We start from the raw sequence: 22,050 nt of genomic DNA, 5'->3' as shown, positions 1-22,050 counted from the left end.
TCTTGTGTGAAGACAATTGCCTGTAGGGTGGGCGAGTCATGTGGACATTACTTAGGTGTCCTTTCAGCCACAAGCTAAACCCATATTTTAGCCTTCTACTATACCTTCGTACTGCTTCCCTTCTCCAATTTTACTGTCCAACCTCTTTTAAATTTTACTTTATAATATTTAGATACAGAATGGACTATCCAGCCATAGCGTTAAGCCATGTGGCGGCAATCTGCAAATCCATCCTAAAGATAATGGTTGTCATATATAATTTTTTTTCAAGTTACAGGACCTGTCATACACTAAGCCCTTTCCTTATAAATGGGTCATGGAAGTCATCAATCTCTCCAAACTAATTCTGCATTGTGTGAAATTTGGTATCAGAAATATAGTCACTCACTTGGAATCACCTCTGCTATCAAGAAATCACCAGAATATACAGTCTTATTTGTTGCAAAAGTTAAAGCAACCAAGCTTTATAGAAACTGAAAGATAAATTTGTTGCAAAAGTTAAAGCAACCAAGCTTTATAGAAACTGAAAGACAAATTTGTTGCAAAAGTTGAAGCAACCAAGCTTTATAGAAACTGAAAGTTTGTCTTTATATCCAAATTAGCGTATGTTCACCGTTAAATATGTCCTAACAGCGTATAATGTCTCATACTTGGGAATTATAGAAAAAAAAAGTTATATATTAAATTAAAAACCAACTTGAGAAGAGTTGCAAGTTGGGAAAAATCCACTTTTATAGTCCTGTGTAAGATGAAGAATCACTTCACAACGTGACATTTCAGGCATGAACTAAGATTACAAAGAAAACTGGAATAGCAACCGAGAAGTAATAAACCTCCTGGTGAGAAATATATCACAATGTTGATTGGCATTTTGTTCAAGCTCATAATCAGTACTTGGATGACTATGACTATGCCTGTTGTGTTCAAATTCTATAGCGATGTCTATTGGATTGAACTAGACCCTCTGCGATACATGATCTCTATAGAAGAAAGCTTATATTTACCCATATACCTCCGGAGTTTCAGTTTACGATTCTCAGGTTTTGGCTGACCTTTGTTGACATGAAGAGGAACAATACATAGCTCAAAAGGGCACTTTACCACTTCAGGGAGTGACATATCTTTATAGTCCTTCATGGGAATGACTAAAAACTCTGATGAAGTTGTGAGTTGACATTGTTACTTGTTGTCAATTACAGTACAACTCTCGTAAAGGAGAGAAAGGGACTGGTTGTTCACCCGACAGAGCCATGATTCCTGATTTTCCTCTCAAAGAAAACTTAAGGAGGCGTATCCTCTTAATGTCTCCTCTTCTTAGTGTGGACTATTCACCAAAGAGGTGTGTGTTCTCATGGTCGAATCTGGGCATAAGGGAATGATGCACGCTCCCAAGGGTCCCATTCTTGTGACTCATGGTCGCGTCCGTGCAGTTGGCACGACTCATGGTCATGCTTTGGTCTGTCTCATGATACTTTATGCTCAACACTTACAACCGAAGCCTCAATTCCCTGTTGCTCACTTTTTCTTTGTTGATAGCACTCTTTACTTTACACAATACTGGGAGGTTAGTGATTAGATCTCCCGGGACTAAAGCCCACACATATACAGGAGAGCTCTTCATTGGTTTTGGCAATACAAGGCGTTCTACAGGGCTACAGCCCAAGAAATCTCTTCCCTCACTCCCAGAGGACTATGCAGAGAACTCGGAGACAAAGTCCTTGCCATAGGAAATATTGCTCAAGGACAGTGAGGAGGGAGATGGCACAACAGAGCACTTCTCATCTGACATTTGGAGAGTTTCAGCCGTAGTGGAGCATGCTCAACGGCTGGGATATCCAAAAGTGGATACCAAGGATCCTCTTTTAGTGTAGACCTCCTCTGATTACCGCAGAGAACTAAGGTTGCCAAAGAGTTAACCAAAGAAGATCTGGAGCGGCAAATTTTGGTAGTCGGAAGTTGGGAGAGCGCTGACAAAATTGAAGGAGAACGATCACGCTTGGCTCTTTCCTTCTTTCTATGCTTAAATCTTGCCCACTGGAAGGGCAACCCCTCCCTGCACACATCATAAGTGCAGCAGTGATCTCGGCAGGTCGGACAAAAAAAGCAAGTATCAACCTCAACCATAGTCGTGAAGGTTCCACAATGATAACCTGGTAGGCTGATAGTCCTGGAGTTTTTACCAAGTCGACTCACACTCATACTGCAATGAGAAAAAGGGAGAATACTAGGAAAAACTACAGAAAACTGCACAAAACTTCAGGCCGGTGGGAGTGTTGGGAACACAGTCTGTTTAACACCACGGCCAGAACCTGAAGGAGGAGCAGAGCACTGTCATACCTGGACCACAAGTGATGCTGGGTGGTTGCCATAACCTCGATAATTCCTCATTGGCCGTTACCAGCTGTCGCCAGAATCTACCCTATTAAAGGACAAGGGTTTGTATTCACGTAGGAACAAAAGAGGTTTTCCTGTTGTACTGTAAGTTTACATATGGAGTATTTCATGGACTTTACTACAAAGACAAACTAGCAGCAAGAGACAAAACACACATTCTTACCTGAATTATCTGGGCTGTTTCATTAGTAAAGTGGCAACTAAACAAAAGAAGATTTCTCGGTTGTACTTTAATGGCAAATCTCATAAAAATGGCAGAATAAAGGCACAAGGCTGAAAATATAAAAATCAATTTTACAATTATGGACCATAATCTGGGATCATGACTCCTTACTGAAGACATTTGAAATAACTTGTCAAGGATATTTATAACTCATCATCCCTGGCAAATTAATGGGAAATGTTCACAAAGTATAAGTATGTTTAAAATCATAGGATTAAGTAAACACTTCAAGCTATAAATTTAATTTTAATCAATATCAATAATACTTACCTGGATAATTTAGATACCCCTGAATCTCCAAAAACTGACCAAATTTTAACCACATTGGCAACCCTAATAACTCCCATTCTCTTTCCCCCACTAGCAACACTGCTGGGTGAACCAGCTGTTCATTCACCTTGAAAATCAGTTGTGGTCTACATTTGTGGAGAAGTCTGGAAGGGACTAGCTAAATTATTCAGCTAAGTACACGACTATTAATACAGTACAGTATTAACTAAATTATGAAAATTACATATCAATGTACATTATCCAAAAATAATTTATTTCCCCTGATTATCCCCATTGAAGTGAAAAAACTTTCCCTTTTAGACAGACAGAATAGAAGAAATGAGAAAAATGCGAGAAACCAATAGAACCAAAAAATGGACCTCCACCAGAGCAACTTATTTTAGCAACAAATAAGTCTTTGTGCTAAATGTCTGAAAAACCAACTGAACAAGAAACTTAATCTGTTTGGCCAACAAACAAAGAATAAACACTTGGTCGGACTGTCTGGTCTATGGCAGGAGTCCAAGGGGGAATGACTAATCAAAACCATGACAGAAACAACAATAAAAGTGCTACCAAATGCCACCTGATTTAAAATGTGACCCTGCCACCAAAAAAAAAAAGAGAGAGAGAGAGAGAGAGAGAGAGAGAGAGAGAGAGAGAGAGAGAGAGAGAGAGAGAGAGAGAGAGAGAGAGAGAGAGAGAGAGAGAGAGAGAGAGTGTTTGTCTAACCTATTTCTTAACTCGTTTACTACATCTGCTAGAAGTCTATTCCAAGTACCTGTATTTGCTATTTTGTATGTAAAGAAATTGCCACATTGAGAGGTGTTGTATCTTTTCAATTCCAGTTTGTATCAGTTACCTCTGGACTGATTTGTGCTCAGCGTGAATAGATTGTTGTGTTCTACATTTGTTAGTCCTTTAAGAATTTTGAATGACTCCATCAACTGTCCCCTTAGTCGTCGAGTTTGTAGATCAAATAAGTGCAAACATTCTATTCTTCGTCTATATCCAAATTACCTTAGTATTGGAACTAGTTTGGTAGCCCTAGCTTGTACTGCTTCCAGTCTATCTATATCCTTCTGAATACTTGGAGCCCAGAATTGAACTCTGTATTCTAGATGGGGTCTTACTAGTGATGTGTACAGCTGCAGTACAGTGTCTTTGTTACTGTATTTGAATTGTCTCTTTATGTAACCTATTAGTTTTTGTGCTTTCTTTTCAGCTTTTATGCTCTGTTTGGTGAACTTCAAATCCTTGCTGATAATAATACCGAGATCTTCCTCCTGGTCCACACTTTCTATTTCATTACCTAGCAGTGAGTAATCTGATTGTGGGTTACTATAACTTATGTGCATAACTTTGCATTTCCCACAGTTGAAAGGCCTTTGCCATTTTCTGTACCATTCTCCTAGCTTCATTAGATCCTCTCTTAAGACTTCTACGTCTTCTGAGTTCGCAGCATTTATGCATAGTTTAGTATCGTCGGAAAATTTGGCTATTCTACTTGTTAACCTTAAATCTACATCATTACTGTAGATCAGAAATAGCAATGGGACAAGGACGGATCCTTGGGGCACTCCGCTTGTAAAAGCAGCCCACTCTGAAGCTTCTCCATTCATTACAGCTGTTTTCTGTTTGTTAGCTAATCTTTAATCCATTCAGCTGGCTCGTCAGTAATGCCTAGTGCTCTAATTTTGACCATTAATCTTTTATGAGGAACTTTGTCAAAAGCTTTTTGAAAGTCTAGATAGATGATGTCTATTGCCCTGCTTTTTTCATAAATGCTAAACATTTGGAAAAACTCCAAAAGATTTGTCACACAAGATCTCTTTTGTCTAAATCCATGTTGGCTGTCTATCAGAAGATTATAATTGATTCAAAAATTTTGCAAGGCACTGAAGTTAGACACATGTCTATAGTTGCCAGGGTGTTCTTTTAATCCTTTCTTGTAGATTGGAGGAACATTGCCTAGTTTCCATCCTTGTGGTGCCTGTCTTTCGGAACATTTTGTAAAAGTGTGAGGTTATCTCTTCTCCTAGTTTTATAATCTCTCTTGGATGAATATCATCTGAACCTGGTGCCTTAGACTTAACAATTCTTTTTATTTTATTTTTGACATCGTAAATGTACATACTGTACATAGATATACCAAGGCACTTCCCACAATTTTTGGGGGTAGCAGACATCAAACAAATGAAACAAAAAAGGGGACCTCTCCTCTCTACGTTCCTCCCAGCTGACAATTGACTCACCCGTAAATGTAATTCTATTTAATGGTTGCGACCCTTCATATTTGATAGCTGGTTTGGGGAGGGCCGTTAATTCTTCACTAGTGAATATGGTTGTGAAATATGCATTCATCAGTTCGGCTTTTTCCAAATCAATTGTTATAAGATTTCCCTCTTTATCTCTTAATGGACTACTATTGTTTTTGACTGGCTTTCGACTGTTTACATATGCAAAAAATTCTTTTGGTTTTTTTTTTTTCATTAGTTGATGCCACTCTTTTCTCTTCATTGATCATGGCATTTCTAACTAGTTTATCTACTTTTCGGCTTAACTTCTTGTGCTTGGAAATTTCATGAACTGATGGTTATGGACCCACTGATTTATGTTTCCTGTCTCTGCTTCTTATTACATTGACTATTTCTCTCTTGAACCACTTAGGTTGTGGAGTTCCATTTGGTAAAAGTTTTCTATGCAGTATGCATACAGCCCTTTTTTCTTTATATATTTCTACAAAGAAGTCCCATTGCGTATCTATGTTCCCTGTTCCATCGTATTCTAAATTCTTGGTGTATTTCTTCAGTTTTATCCAGTTACTCCATTTGTAGTCTAGCTTTTATACAATTTTCCCTTCTTTTGGATGAAGAATATCTACCCAAAACCTATCTATTCTGCAGTCACTATTGCCAATATTTTCGCCTACTGAAACACTGGATACTAAATCTTCTGTTGTAAGCACAATATCTAGTATGTTGTTTCCCCTAGTTGGTTTATAGACCCACTGATAGAGGAATTCATTGTTGACAAATTCTAGTAGCCCTAGAGGTATCCTGCCATTCTTTTGTCTCCAGTCTCAAAAGCATTTCTTTCTGAGAGGTTGTTGGATATCCTCCCGGTGTGAAGAAGCAGCGATGGAAGGTCTACACGTGGTTATCTGAGTAGATCAATAAGTGTAGGGAGCCCTCTTGGTGCCTCTTTGAGCAAATACAGAAGGCCCGGGGATCTTTCTGCATGTTGTCACAACTGAGCTATTAGGGTCATTGAGAGATCTTGCGATGCTCTGTTTGGCGAGTTTCAAATCCTTGCTGATAATAATACCGAGACCTTCCTCCTGGTCCACACTTTCTATTTCATTACCTAGCAGCGAGTAATCTGATTGTGGGTTACTATAACTTATGTGCATAACTTTGAATTTCCCACAGTTGAAAGGCCTTTGCCATTTTCTGGACCATTCTCCTAGCTGTGACTTAGTTTAGAAGCTTCCTTGCTATGCCAAAGGAGGGGGACGAGTAGACTTCTGTCCTTTCCCACGGATGTTGAAAGGGTACCTGGTACTGGCGAGCAGTACACTGGAAGATTCTGGTTTATGGAGGACATAAACCGATCGCTTGTCGGCGAGCCTTATAAAAACAAACTCTGTTGGCTAACTGTCTTCTCTGAGACCATTCGAAGCTTGATATCCGAGTACCCTTGCTCAGCTTGTCCACAAGCACTTTTTTTTTGCCTGGGATGAAATGGGCTGAAAGGCTACAGAGTTGTTCTCCTTCCCTACAAGGATTCCACAGCTAATTGGTAGAGGTGCCATAAAAAGTACCTCTTTGCTTGTTTGTGTGTGACATCACTGTAGTGTTGTTGCTTATCAGCACTATGGAGTGCCATGAAATGAGCAGAAGGAATTGCTTGAGGGTTAGAAAGGGTGCCCTCATTCCAGGAGGTTTTCATGATACTGTCACTCTGATTAGGACCAAAGTCCAGATGCTGTGAGGTACGACAGGTAAGCACCCCCTTTTTCTTTGATGTGTCTTTGAAGAGCATCAAAACCATGGAAGGAGACAGGTCTACTCCCCTGAGCAGGTTGGTGTCTGCCACCCACCACTCAGGTCTCTCTTATGCTCTAGACCTACCGGCACAAGGTGTTCAGTGGGTCGAGGGGCTAAGACCCACTGGTGGAACTGTCAGATGATGATTGGTCGATCCTGAGACAGCTTGCTTTACCACCTGGACAGGGTCTAGGAACCAGGGGGGAGTCTCTCAAGAACGAGACTTACCGCCGATTGAACCCCACTAGCCTGTTTCCTTGGCTTAGGTGGAGTGCCAAGGACAAGGGAGGGTAAAATAGGATGTCGACTCGCAACCTTCTTAGTGTTTATCTTCTTTAAAGAAGTGGGCACCATCCACATGAGATCAACCTGTGAAGGAAAAGCTACCTTCCCTTACAAAGGAATAACCTGCCATTCCTCTCGCAAAGTAGACCAACTTCATGTAGAGCATTGGTGAGGAGAGAGCTGATAAGGGGTGCTTATGAGCGTACGCTCCTCAGCTTGCCCAGGTAAGGTGGAATGAGTATCTGCCTTCCTGCGCGTGCTCGCAAGGTAAAACTCGCCTTTATTCCAAACAATGCTTCATGCATGCATGAGTTTTGATGGGAAGACTCGCACAAAGAGCACTTCACGTAGCAGAAGTGAGGCACTCAACTTCGTCAGGCAGACAAGCTCGCTCACCCTCCTCGCGAGTCTTGATGCCCCAAGATAGTACTACATGTAGCAGAAGTAAGACATGCACCATCGTCAGGTAGACAAGCTCACTCTCCCACCTCGTGAGTCTTGATGGGAAGAGTCGTTCAAGAGAGCACTATGTGTAGCAAAAATGAGAAGCGCACCTTCGTCAGGCACACAAGCTCACCCGCCCACCTAGCTAGGTGGTAGGGTGCACCAAGCAGTGCAAAACTCGTCCGCTATATTTCGAATAGCGCGCTACCTCGCGAAGGAATCTGACATTATCAGATGTAGGGTCAGAGGAGGGTGAGAGAGCGTGAACGGAACGATGTATCCCTCTTTGAGTATGGAGACCGACCAAGGTTTGACCTCGTGAAGTACTGTATGCACCTCTACCAATAAAATAATGGCCGACCTAGATCGCATGCAGTCCTCCGTCAGGTGAAGGAACTCGCCCACCCACTTCACTACTGCTTGGTGAATGGGTGCACAAAACTATGCAGGACTTCTTTGCAAGACTCGGGTCTGTGCTCACGAGCAGGTAAAATAACCAGAGTGCTCTCGTATGACCTGCCTCTTGCGCTTCTACAAAAGGAAACATTCACTCATAAAAGGCTATTAAGGCTGCGCAAGATGGGTTGCACCAGCAACTTCTCTGTGAGAAAAAAAATTTTCCCCTCCGATTAATTGGAAAATGGGATGGACTCTGGGTTACCTGGTCAACCAATTACCCAGTAGGGTGGCCAACATTTCCCAGGGATTATGGCTGTTGCTCCTCCAACCCCCCCCCCCCCCCAAGTGTTAGCAATTTCCCCTGAGTGGAACAAGAAACATTGATTCTCAAGAGGAAGGTCAATTCTCATCAGTTACTTCCAAGGGGCTGAGAGATTGTCTAGCAAGGAAACATCTCAAGTTGATTGATGTCAAGACGTGCAACCAATTGCAAGCAACTGATATGCGGAGGGAGGAAATTCTGTCCTCCAACTGCCTTCAATCCAGTGGGAGTTGGCCCTGTAAGTATGCTTACAGATCAGTAATACCAGGGTAGCCAGTGCTCCCTAAAGAAAGATGGGATTACAGCAAATCTCCTTAGCGATCACTGTCGGGCAAGAGACCGGTCGCTAATGCCCAATCGCACACAACTACTTCTGAAAAGTAAGATTGAGACATACAGTATATTCAATCTATTGTTGGACAGGTAATGTATGCCAAAGTCTATCCATGAGCCAGTAACACAGACCGGGAAGGTGGGACGAACATACAGGCACAGCCCGAATGATTAGTTATGTACAGTACAGACCTCGGTTGGAGAACCTTGATCAACGTTCACAATGGAGACCTCTTTCTTTCTATGAACAACGAAAACGTTTGTATTTCTTTGTTTACGATTGCCAAAACTGGCATAATTTTCTAATGTTCCCTCCCCAGAAACAGATTCGCTTAAGTGAAGTTTTGGAGTCTACATATTTTAAATACGAAAGTTAGGAAGGAATTGCCTGGAATGAAGGCAGTCTCTACTTGAGTGTAGACCACTTATGCCTGGTTACAGGACGGTAGGAGGGTAATGTATAACCTGACTTCCCGTAAGGAATATAACCATCAAAACTAATGATTTATTAAAACTGAGTTCTAATTGTATGATGATACATACTCCTTGTCGGTAGAAAAGATACCTCCCATGCATGCGGTTGTCCAAGTGCAACTCCTTTGCCACCGGGATAAGTGTTAGAAAACGAGCCTGACCCCGCTTGCAGGAATAATACTAAATACAGCATATGCGACAAATTGCAACATTACTGCATTGCCCAAAGAAATTGATTGTCGACTAGCTGTAGCATTGTTAACATGTTTGGCACACAGGAAGAATATATGCCACTAGCGTAGCAATCAGACCTACAATACACGGGTATTAAATGTTTGCCTGCCTGCCCGCCCTCTGGGTGGAGCTTGGTATTGTTTGTAAAAATAACCAGAAGCTGACAATGATTGCCTGGCTACCTTGTGGGTGGGGCTTGCAATCGTTTGTAAACGTAAGCAGAAACTGACACTAAATCCTTGGGACTAGAGGCTTGCGAAAAATAACCTTGCAACGGTGTGTCTCTCAAGCTGGTTGTGCGAGTGCTCCAGAGAGCTCTCCATTCCGTAGGGAAAGGGAAACAAGCTCAATAAAACAACCCAGAAGGATTGCAATTCACGAGAACTCATTATGCCCAGGGGCACAATGATGGTATGTGTATTTGCAGCAATAACCTCAAGGTTTTGACTTGGTGAGCACAGATGAACAACCAAAGGAGTTTGTTTCAGCTTTTTATGGAGTGTTAGTGAATGCCTGTAGTTGTGAAAATTTCCTCAGTGGAGGGAGTTTCTCATGAAGCGTAGTCTCGCCTGTAAGTATTTGTTGGCCCAGAACGCAAAGAACACAAACACTAGGCACGTTTGTTCAGGCTCGCCAGCGAAAGCCAACAAGCGCTCACGAACGCTAGCGAGCACTGGCGAGTGTCATCGAATGCTATTTGACACCAGCGAATGCTGGCAAGGAGAGAATTGAGTCTTACCTCTAAAGATAGATACAGGTACAGTAATGTGAGTTAGTGAGTGCTACCGAAGTAGCATGCATTTGAGGCAACAGAAAGCTGAAGCTCTGTGCACTACCGAAGTAGCGCAAATTCGTAATGGGTATTAAGGCGAGCAACTTGGGTGTTCGCAGACCTTTGTCAGGCAGAAGAGCTCAACCACCTACATCGCAAGAGCTCAGTGAATGGGTGCAATACACAGCACATGACTTCTCTGTGAAACTAAGGTCTTTGCGAAGTACTCATGCTCATCCTAACCCCCCCTGGGGGTTGGTGAGTAGCATTAAGTAATCCCCTTAGAAGGAAACTAGAAAGGCTGTGCTGTACTTGAAGACCAACCGTTTCCCCGTTGTAAGAGCTTAAAACATGAGGCACAGGACATGAAGGGGTTGCCTTCTCTGCTGTGCCGAGGAGGTACGACGTAGGAAATAGCCCTGAAGAGTTACTGTATAGCCTACAAGTAGATTCTCCCTTGTAAGAAGTCAAAACCATGAGGCACAGCAGGACCTGGCTTTGCAAAGCTCTAAGAGAATTGTGGTGCAGAAAGGCAAAATGTCGGCAATAACCTCGAAAAGTTAAGGCCTATGAGACTCATCGATAGGAGAGGCGGCGGCCACAACCAATTGGCAGTCGGGGCCATCTGCAGCAAAGGCTCCAAAAGGAAGTTGCAACGAGACTCGTATTGTATCGAGGGTACAGTAGCGATGAGCAGCAAGAACTGCAATCAATTACTTAACTCCTTTGTCGCCAAGCTCAAAAAAGCAAAGGTGGGGCATGGATGAAGCCAATTACCACCAGAGGAATACCCCGAAGACAGTCTCTACCGCAGACGGAAAAGGCAACTACACTGTAACCCCTATTGACGCTGTCGGCAATTCTCCCTGCAAGCAGGAAGATTGCTGGTAAGTGGCTGGTGGAGGGGATCTTTTCCTCATAAAGGATAATCACCAAACACCTGGTGGAGAACGACTCTCCCTGGAAAGGAAAAGTTGTTCAACACCTAGTGGGGGTTGCTTTCCAACACCTGGAGACGGAACTCCTGGCAGCGCTCTCTGCTTACTGTCAACAAGCTTTGTTCAAGTTTAACTTTGGCATCGAATGTTGCTTGTGAAACGTAGCTGAAGCTCGTTTCTAGGTTGACCCCAAAGGGGTTACATGACAAGTCACTCCGAGGAGTCCTTGTCAGCAACTGCTCACGCCCGCCTGCCAGAGAAGAGCAAACATTGGCGCAAGCAGAAGCCAAGGCCAAAACAGTTGAGCGGGCGCAAGAATCTTTAGGTTGAAGACCTTGTGAGCCTTGGGGGGTGGGTGGGGATCAACCCCTAGAGAGGATGTCTGCTCCCTTCGTGTGCCCAACCATAAGACCTATTGGTACCTTGTCTTGCATGGGGAGCGTGTGAGCCCCAAGGAAGGTAACTCTGAAAGGCAAAGTACTTTTTAAAGTTTTGGCCAGTTGTTTTTTTTATCGTAAACCGGTTTAAAGATTTTGATGGGAAAGTAAGACCACGTCTTTACTTTACCGAGCCAAAATAAAAAGTGACGTTTGTTTACTAATGCCGGTGTGAGCGGGGTAGTTGGTCTACCACCGCTACCCCTTCTGCTAACTAGCGGTGGGTAGTTGCACCTAGCAAAATCTTTAACAGCTGGTTTCATCTATTGCTGAAATATGTTATTTGGATAATAAAATAAATTTTTGAATATACTTACCCGGTGATTATATAGCTGCAACTCTGTTGCCCGACAGACAACTCTACGGTAAAAACTCGCCAGCGATCGCTACACAGGTTGCGGGTGTGCCCAACAGCGCCATCTGTCGTCCAGATACCCAGTACTCAATGTAAACAAAGACTCAATTTTCTCCTCGTCCCACTGCGTCTCTATTGGGGAGGAAGGGAGGGTCCTTTAATTTATAATCACCGGGTAAGTATATTCAAAAATTTATTTTATTATCAAAATAACATTTTTCAATATTTAACTTAGCCGGTGATTATATAGCTGATTCACACCCAGGGGGGTGGGTAGAGACCAGCAATATATGTTTACACTTTTATGAGCTAAGAGTTTTTATTTCATTTTAGAAGTTATCAAAATAACAAAAACAAAATAAATAGGTACCTGGTAAGGAAGTCGACTTGAACAATTACTCTGCCTTTTAAGTACGTCTTCCTTACGGAGCCTCGCGATCCTCTTAGGATGCTGATCGACCCCTAGGATCTGAAGTATCAAGGGTTGCAACCCATACAACAGGACCTCATCAAAACCCCTAATCTAGGCGCTCTCAAGAAATGACTTTGACCACCCGCCAAACCAACCAGGATGCGAAAGGCTTCTTAGCCTTCCGGACAACCCAAAAAACAACAATAAAAACATTTCAAGAGAAAGATTAAAAGGGTATGGAATTAGGGAATTGTAGTGGTTGAGCCCTCACCCACTACTGCACTCGCTGCTACGAATGGTCCCAGTGTGTAGCAGTTCTTGTAAAGAGACTGGACATCTTTCAAGTAAAATGACGCGAACACTGACTTGCTTCTCCAATAGGTTGCGTCCATTATACTTTGCAGAGATATATTTTGCTTAAAGGCCACGGAAGTTGTTACAGCTCTAACTTCGTGCGTCTTCACCTTAAGCAAAGTTCGGTCTTCCTCACTCAGATGTGAATGAGCTTCTCGTATTAACAATCTGATAAAGTCTGATCAAGCATTCTTTGACAAAGGCAAGGATGGTTTCTTAACTGAACACCATAAAGCTTCAGATTGGCCTTGTAAAGGTTTAGTACGCTTTAAATAGAACTTAAGAGCTCTAACAGGGCATAAGACTCTTTCTAGTTCATTGCCTACGATCTCCGATAAGCTGGGGATATCAAAAGATTTAGGCCAAGGCCGAGAAGGCAGCTCATTTTTGGCTAGAAAACCAAGTTGTAGCGAACAAGTGGCTTTTTCTGACGAAAATCCTATGTTCTTGCTGAAGGCATGAATCTCACTGACTCTTTTAGCCGAGGCTAAGCATACCAGGAAAAGAGTCTTAAGAGTGAGATCTTTCAGGGAGGCTGATTGTAACGGCTCCAACCTATCTGACATGAAGAATCTTAGTACCACGTCTAAATTCCATCCAGGGGTAGCCAAACGACGCTCCTTGGTGGTCTCAAAAGACTTAAGGAGGTCTTGCAGATCTTTATGTTTGGAAAGATCTAAGCCTCTATGCCGGAAGACCGATGCCAACATGCTTCTGTAGCCCTTGATAGTGGGAGCTGAAAGGGATCGTCCTTTTCTCAGGTATAAGAGAAAAACAGCTATTTGAGCTACAGAGGTACTGGTCGAGGATACAGAAACTGACTTGCACCAGTCTCGGAAGACTTCCCACTTCGATTGGTAGACTCTAATGGAAGAAGCTCTCCTTGCTCTAGCAATCGCACTGGCTGCTTCCTTCGAAAAGCCTCTAGCTCTCGAGAGTCTTTCGATAGTCTGAAGGCAGTCAGACGAAGAGCGTGGAGGCTTTGGAGTACCTTCTTTACGTGTGGCTGACGTAGAAGGTCTACCCTTAGAGGAAGACTACTGGGAACGTCTACTAACCATCGAAGTATCTCGGTGAACCATTCTCTCGCGGGCCAGAGGGAAGCAACTAACGTCAACCTTGTCCCTTCGTGAGAGGCGAACTTCTGCAGTACCTTGTTGACAATCTTGAACGGTGGGAATGCGTAGAGATCCAGATGTGACCAATCTAGGAGGAAAGCATCTATATGTATTGCTGCTGGGTCCGGGACTGGAGAGCAATAGATTGGAAGCCTCTTGGTCAGCGAGGTTGCAAAGAGATCTATGGATGGTTTTCCCCCAAGTGGCCCAAAGTCTCTTGCACACATCCTAGTGGAGGGTCCATTCGGTTGGAATTACTTGCCCTTTCCGACTGAGACAATCTGCTATGACGTTCAAGTCGCCTTGGATGAACCTCGTTACTAGGGAGATGTCTTGACCTTTTGACCAGATGAGCAGGTCCCTTGCGATCTCGTACAACGTCAGTGAGTGGGTACCTCCTTGTTTGGAGATGTACGCCAAGGCCGTGGTGATGTCCGAGTTAACTTCCACCACTTTGCCTCGAAGGAGAGACTTGAAGCTTTTCAAGGCCAGATGTACTGCCAACAGCTCCTTGCAGTTGATATGCATGCTCCTCTGACTCGAGTTCCACAGTCCTAAGCATTCCCGACCGTCTAGTGTCGCGCCCCAGCCCACGTCCGATGCGTCCGAGAAGAGAATGTGGTTGGGAGTCTGAACAGCCAGGGGAAGACCCTCTCTTAGGTTGATATTGTCCTTCCACCAAGTCAGACAAGACTTTATCTTTTCGGAAACCGGGATCGAGACCGCTTCTAGCGTCTTGTCCTTTTTCCAGTGAAAAGCTAGATGGTATTGAAGAGGACGGAGGTGTAGTCTTCCTAGTGACACAAATTGTTCCACGGATGACAGCGTCCCTACCAGACTCATCCACAGCCTGACTGAGCAGCGTTCCTTCTTCAGCATCTTCTGGATGGATAGCAGGGCTTGATCTATTCTGGGGGCTGATCGTCTTGTTGTTCAGCAACGTCCTCATCAGAGGGTTCCTCATCCGAAAACTGATGAGGAAACGGCAACGGAGTGGGCAACGTCTGGCTCGCTGAGTCCGGTCGCACTGGTGGATGCGTGACAGAGCCGGACGCAACATCATGGAACTGCTGCACAGTCTGTGAACTGTCAACAACCATGGGTGCGCGAGGAAGCACAGCGTCAACCCGAGACTGTCTAGACCGTCTGGGTTGTGCAGTCAACACCCTACCGGGTTGCTGAGGTTGACGCACTGCGACAAAACAAGTCACCTCTGCTGGTTGTTGAACGTCCTGAACGTCAACAACCACCTCCGAGCGTCGCTTAACGTCAACGTGCGGCTGGCAACCCACACTGGGTCGCATCGGTGGAGGAACCACCTCAACTGGCAGACGCGAGTAGGTTACCTCAGCGTCAACAGGGCGCACAACCGACCGGTTGGAAGGTTGTTGGCCAGAAGGTTCGGTAGCAACCTTCTCCGCATTAAAGTCCTCTATCAAGGACGCAAGCTTGGACTGCATGTCTTGCAGCAAAGCCTATTTAGGGTCTACGGGAGCAGGTGTGGCAACAGACGGGGTTAGCGACTGAGGCGGTACCGCTTACCATCCCTGAAAGCCTTGTTATGCATGACATAATTGTACAGCAAAACTTCAAAGGCTCGAAAACAGCTGTGAAGTTGACCTGTAAACAACTTGGAGCGTCTCCTGGCCAGGCGCCAGGGAGAGTCTACGAGAATTGAGAAGTCTATCTGGGCAGAGGCATGAACTCCCAAGCCGAGAACTTCTCTCGTGTCATATCAGACTCTCGCTCTATAAACCAGTTTAAAAGAAGGGAAAGCAAAGGCTGTATCCCCCAAACTCCTCCTGGTGAAAAACCAGTCGCCTAGCCAACGTAAAGCTCTCTAGGAGAGCGAGAGAGCACTAGCTTAAAAACAACGGCTTCGAAGTAGCTAGGCCTAGTGTAAGCTCTGACGTTTAGGCGAACGAGGAGCAGCAGTTACAAAAAGATCCGGACAAAGATCCTTAAAAAAAATCATCATGATTTAATTAATGTCCATAGGAGGCTAAGCAGCTTTAGGCTCCTCTCCATCTGACAGAGTCCTCAAGGGAATATCATCAGTAGGAGGGGGAACAGCAACTTCCTCATCTACAGGAACCTTGTCCGATAAAAGCTGAGTCTCAAGCAAGGGAGAGACCTACCGTGGTGGCAATGCTTTACAAGCAGAGTCCACACTCACTGGTGCATTAGTAGCGGACCAGAACGCAACGTCATGTAGGCCTAACTGCTTGACAGTCTGTGAACTGTCAACCACAACAGGTGCGTGAGGACGCACAGCGTCCACTCGAGACTGCTTTGACTGCCTAGACTGAGCAGTCAAAACAACTCTAGAATGCGGAGGTTGACGCACAGCGTCAAAACAAGTCAACTCCGATTGTTAGTGAACGTCTTGAACGTCAACAGGAGCATCAGCAAGTGGCCTAACGTCCAAATGCGGCTGAAAAACCACACGAGACCGCATCGAGTGTGGTTCTAAACAACCTGACAGACGTGACTAAGCTACGCCAACGTCAACAGTAAGCACAAAGGAACGTTAGGTTGGCTGAAAGCCAGGATATCGATGAGATAAACGGCTAGACTCAACGGACTAATCGGCAGAATAGTCTTCCATAAGGGAGGCAAGCATATACTGCATGTCTTGCCATACAACCCATTAAGGATCAACGGAAATGGTTGTGGTAAGAGACGAGGGTAACGTCTGTGACCGCAACACTTTGCCAACAAAAAAAGACTCTCGGAGTCTGTGTTACGCTTTTGTTAGGCGGCGAGCAGTTATCCGATGACTGCATAGGGTCAGAGCTGTCCTAATGGTTGTAACCAGGACGCTGGACCTGTCCTGAAAGGACTGACTTTCGCTTAAGGGCTTCGAAACCTTGTGACAGGTTTCTTATGCGAAAAGCCTTCGGATGACGAGGAGAAACAACGTCTCTCTCGTCTTATGGTAGGGGAGATCTTGGTAAGATACACCCGATACCATAGAGGGAAAACGTCTGTTCGTTGATCAAGGCCTCTCGAACCCATAAGTCGTTTGACATTACTTCTCCCCTGGGCTTGGGAGCATGCAAGAGGTCCCGGACTAGGTGAACGACAGGCACGAACAGACGAACCCTCGAACGCAACACTGTAACACTTTGCGCATATCACTTTATCACTTCGATTTTCTGTTTTGCACTTATTTCACTGAAATCGAAACTTTTACTGATTTCTACCTGAAACACGCAATTCTACCCTTCATTAAAAGGTAGTAATTGCGAAATCAGTCGTATAATGCAAGCTCATTAATACCAGCAAAAAACAGAAAACATATTTTAAGATAAAAAAATCAGTGGCTGGGAAAGAGACTAAACACTAGTTCATATAACTACGTTTTCAATCTCTCACCGCACATAGCCTGGGGACGAGAATAAAAAACTAAAAACGTTTTATCCTTCCTCCCCGTACAGCGACTAGGGACGAGAGTAACTCGAGAACAACGTTACCCGCTTGAACGGAACGTTTTCTCTCCTCTCTCTCCCTCCGTCTCTATCTCTCTCTCTCTTTCTCTCTTGATTTCGCACCGAAGAGAAGAGCCCAATTATATTTCGTCAAAAAAACATGTTATTTGACTAAAGGAAAAAACTGAAAGGTTTTTCAAATAAAAAGTTCCTTTAAAATAGAATTTAAAACATTTAAGCTAAGAAAGAATGAACAAAACGTCAGAATCGATTTACTCTTACTGCAAAGTGAAACCGTGATACACTCTCTCTCTATCGTAACGATAGAGCGCATGTTGAACGTCCTGAACGTCAACAACTGCGTAGCATAAATAAACTAAACGTTAGTTCATCTTTGAAAACAGTACGAAGACTATCAAAGAAATTCTTTCATAAAATATTACATTTAAAAAGTTTTAAATCCTTAGCTCTTTAAAAGCTAATTACGATATAAAGGGCTCAACGTTGATTAACTTCGGTTTCCAAGTTAGGACCGCCTACTCTCAGGAAAGGTCTATATAAACAAAACATTAAAATTTATTTTTATATGTTTATAATAAATGGAAAGTTAATCGAAGAGGCCTAATAAAGGCGGAGAGATATAAAATATATAGAGGAAAATCTATAACGTGATAAGATAATTACTAAAAGCCTAAACACACTTCCGTCTAAGGGAAGGGTCGGCCATTTAAAAGTGAAAGAAAGTCCATACTCTCTTTGTCACCATAATTAAATCTATCCAAAACGAGTTCAAGATTTAAGATGAAGATAAAACACCTGCATAGCGAAAGCTCAAAACTAGAATAAAGTACAGTACTTCACCAATTAGTTGTGAAAAAACTCCAGTTTAGCAACAGCGAGTAAGTACGTCTTGTCGATAGCTCGACAGAGAGAAAATTGAGTCTTTGTTTACATTGAGTACTGGGTATCTAGACGACAGATGGCGCTGTTGGGCACACCCGCAACCTGTGTAGCGATCGCTGGCGAGTTTTTACCGTAGAGTTGTCTGTCGGGCAACAGAGTTGCAGCTATATAATCACCGGCTAAGTTAAATATTGAAAAAATACTCCTATGTAAAGACTGTAAGGTTTGTAACTAGTGCCCGAACAAACAGTAATTCTAAATCTCCCTATCTTTTTTATTACACAAATTATTAAGAGCATGGAAATGTTCTGGGGGGGGGAAACATATATTCAATACCTCTAATTACTGGTAGTTTTCTAAATTGTAAGTATTGAGAACAATGGAAATATTAATTTCTTTAATTAGCATTCTATTCAATAGATTTACTAAGGTGAATATAAATCTAAAAGAATATATATATAATGCATGGTATTCAATTATCCTACATATCGATAATTTGTTTTTATAAATTTGACTTAGGAATAGGCCCAATTTAAAGATTCAAAATTATTACTGATGGTACAGTAATGTATATTTTAGAATATCTAAGTTACCTTTGATACAGTACAGTACATATATAGTATATAAAAGCATGTGCATAGCCATATAGAAACTACAAGTGAAAGAGCAGCAGAGGATAAGAAGAGGTCCCCTTGGCTAATAATTGAAAACAACCAATCACTTCCTGCTCCTTTCATGATTTGGACAATAGCGAACAGTCCCCTGCGACCCTTTGGAAATTTACTAATTCATCAAACTTACCAATTGTCATCTTTCCACTTATGATCTCCGGAGGCTTTTTTGTATCAGCAATCGCAGCAATTGGAATACCCCAGTTTGCAATAGGTCCCCAAAAATGTGTGCTGTAAAAAGTGGAAATAAAATATTTTTTACAATGCTATACTGTATATTTAGTGGACAATGACAATTTTAAGTACAGTAAAGTAAAGTATTGTAATTCAAATGCATTAGTCATAACAAATAGTTTACTAATTCATAAAAATATATATCAGCACTGAACTTATAATTCATGTTAATATTTCTGTGTAAACTAGGTATTGTACTGTAAAATATTAAATTTACTTGTACAGTAACAGAAATCTGCTATGGGAATAATTATAGAATGATAAAAGTAGCTAATAGGTAGTGTATTTGTGAGCTAAAAGTTATAAAATGAATAAAGGGAAAAAAATGGAATTGAGTTTTAAAAAATACAATAACAGAAAAGAATGCATTATTATATACATTATAGAAATAATATCAATAAATTTGAACCAAAAATTTTAAAAATAAAACTTATTATTACTATACTCACTAGGTATTCATACTATTTCCTTCTCAAAGCTAGTGAAATGTCAACATCTAAAAATTTCCCATTTCCTTTCACTGTAATAGCATGACTTCTCCGGTGGAGTATTGAGATTATATGGCGTTTCATTTTCAGGCTCCAAACTGAAACTCTTAACAGCCTCTTGACATCACTAACTAGTAGGGAGGCACGATATGAATACATGGCGAGTATAGAAATATGATATTTTCATTAATAAAATAAATTTTTGAACATACTTTCCCGGTAGTTATATATATAGCTTACGTCCTGACGTCAACGGCAGAAAATTTGAAACTCGCGCCAAACGCCAGTTGGATAGCCAGGTGTACCACCCCTGCACCCTAACAAGGTACCTGGGGACCATTCCAGTGACCCTCATATATTCCATGCCTCTAGTCTCTAGAGGGGAGGAGGGTGGGACTAAAATTATATATAACTACCGGGTAAGTATGTTCAAAAATTTATTTTATTAATGAAAATATCATTTTTAAACACAAGACTTACCCGGTAGTTATATATATAGCTGATTAACACCTTTGGTGGAGGGTTAGAGACAGCTAGCATATCTGGAATTCTACTTAAGAGTTAATTAAAACAAAACTTAAGGGTTCGTACCTGATAAGGAAGCTGACTTCAATGATACTCTGCCTCATTATGTCTGCTAGCCTTATGAGATCCAGCGATCCTCCCAGGGGGCTGAAGATCTCGAAGGGACTGTCAAACCGGTGTCAAAACCTCATCATGACAGAACCTCCTCCAATAACCAAATCCGGGTGCTCTCAGGGCACAAACATGACCACCTGACAAAATCAATGATTGTGGAAGACTGACACAATCTCCACAAACAACCATAAAAACAATTAAAAGTACCAAGAGAAGAAAAGGTTATTGGGATTATGGGAACATAGTGGTGGATCCTTCACCCACTATTGCACTCGCTGCTACGAATGGACCCAGAATGAAACAGTCCTCATAACAAGTCTGAACACCTTTCAAATAATACGACGCGAACACGGATTTGCTCCTCCAGAAGGTCGTGTCCATTATGCTTTGTAGAGATCTGTTCTGCCTGAAAGCAGCCGACGTTGCCACCGCTCTGACCTCATGCGACTTGACCTTTAAAAGCCCAAGGTCTGATTCATTACAATGAATATGAGCTTCCCTAATTAAAAGCCTGACGAAATAAGACAAGGCGTTTTTAGACATCTGTAAAGAGGGCTTCCTGACTGAACACCACAAAGATTCAGACTTGCCTCGTAAAATCTCTTGTCCTCTCCAAGTAGTATCTTAGAGCTCTAACTGGGCACAAGACTCTTTCTACCTCATCTCCAACCAGATCCGTAAGATTTGGAATCTCGAATGCTTTAGGCCAAGGTTGAGAAGGGCGTTCGTTTTTGGCAAGAAAGCCTAACTGCAAGGAACAGACAGCTTTGCCATTACGAAATCCGACATTTTTACTAAACGCATGGATCTCGCTCACTCTTTTGGCCGTCGCAAGACTGACCAAAAATAAAGTCTTCATAGTGAGGTCTTTCAAGGAAGTTGAACCCAGTGGCTCAAACCTGTCGCTCATGAGAAATTTCAAAACAATATCCAGATGCCAGGCTGGAGAATCTTGGATCCGACGTTTTGAAGTCTTGAAAGACTTGAGAAGCTCTCGTAGATCCTTATTGTCAGAGAGGTCAAGGCTTCTATGCCTAAACACAGTAGCTAACATACTCCTATAGCCTTTGATAGTAGAGGAGGAGAAATTGCATTTCCTTCGAAGATAAAGCAGGAAATCTGCAATTTGAGCTACAGAGGTACTGGATGAGGAAAGAGAGTTGACTCTACACCACTCTCTGAAAACCTTCCACTTAGATTGATAGACCTTGATGGTCGAAGTCCTTCTTGCTCTCGCAATAGCTTGAGCTGCCTCCTTCGAAAAGCCTCTAGATCTAGCGAGTCTCTCGATAGTCTGAAGGCAGTCAACTGAAGAGCGTGGAGATATTGATGCAATCTTTCCAAGTGGGGTTGTCTGAGAAGATCTGCTCTTAGAGGAAGAATTCTTGGGGTGTCTATCACCCATTCCAGTACCTCTGTGAACCATTCTCTTGACGGCCAATAGGGAGCCACAAGGGTCATCCTGGTTCCTTTGGATGTCACAAATTTCTGTATTACCCTGTACAGGATCTTGTAAGGAGGGAATGCATAGAGATCTAGATTGGACCAGTCCAAAAGAAACGCGTCTATGTGGACTGCTTCTGGATCTGGAACAGGGGAGCAATAAGCCTCTAGCCTCTTCGTCTTTGAGATTGCGAAGAGGTCTATGCAAGGACGACCCCAAAGACGCCACAGGCTCTTGCACACCTGAAGGTTGAGGGACCACTCTGTTGGAAGGATCTGATTCCGTCTGCTGAGACTGTCTGCCATAACGTTTTTCTCCCCTTGAATGAAACGCGTGAGAAGAATAATATTTCTCTCTCTTGCCCACATCAGGAGATTCCCTGACGTCTCGTACAGAGAAATCGAGTGCGTTCCCCCTTGCTTCGAGA

The 22,050-nt window shown here is 42.8% G+C and overlaps 1 protein-coding gene across 1 annotated transcript in view; it reads right to left on the bottom strand.

Annotated features, from left to right (window-relative positions):
* Nucleotides 1–22,050, bottom strand: part of Mpc1 (mitochondrial pyruvate carrier) — a 63,188-nt gene that overhangs the window by 26,225 nt on the left and 14,913 nt on the right. Inside the window, exons 2-3 of the mRNA XM_068392146.1 lie at nucleotides 18,949–19,049; nucleotides 2,558–2,667 (exon numbers count right to left, since the gene is read on the bottom strand). Of these exons, the coding sequence (XP_068248247.1) occupies nucleotides 2,558–2,667; nucleotides 18,949–19,049 (211 nt within the window). The remainder of the gene's footprint in view (nucleotides 1–2,557; nucleotides 2,668–18,948; nucleotides 19,050–22,050) is intronic.

The sequence above is a fragment of the Palaemon carinicauda genome, chromosome 18 (assembly GCF_036898095.1).
Source record: "Palaemon carinicauda isolate YSFRI2023 chromosome 18, ASM3689809v2, whole genome shotgun sequence".
Taxonomy (NCBI): Eukaryota; Metazoa; Arthropoda; class Malacostraca; order Decapoda; family Palaemonidae; genus Palaemon; species Palaemon carinicauda.
Note: the sequence above shows the minus strand (reverse complement) of the source record. Positions and strands in the feature narration are given on the sequence as shown.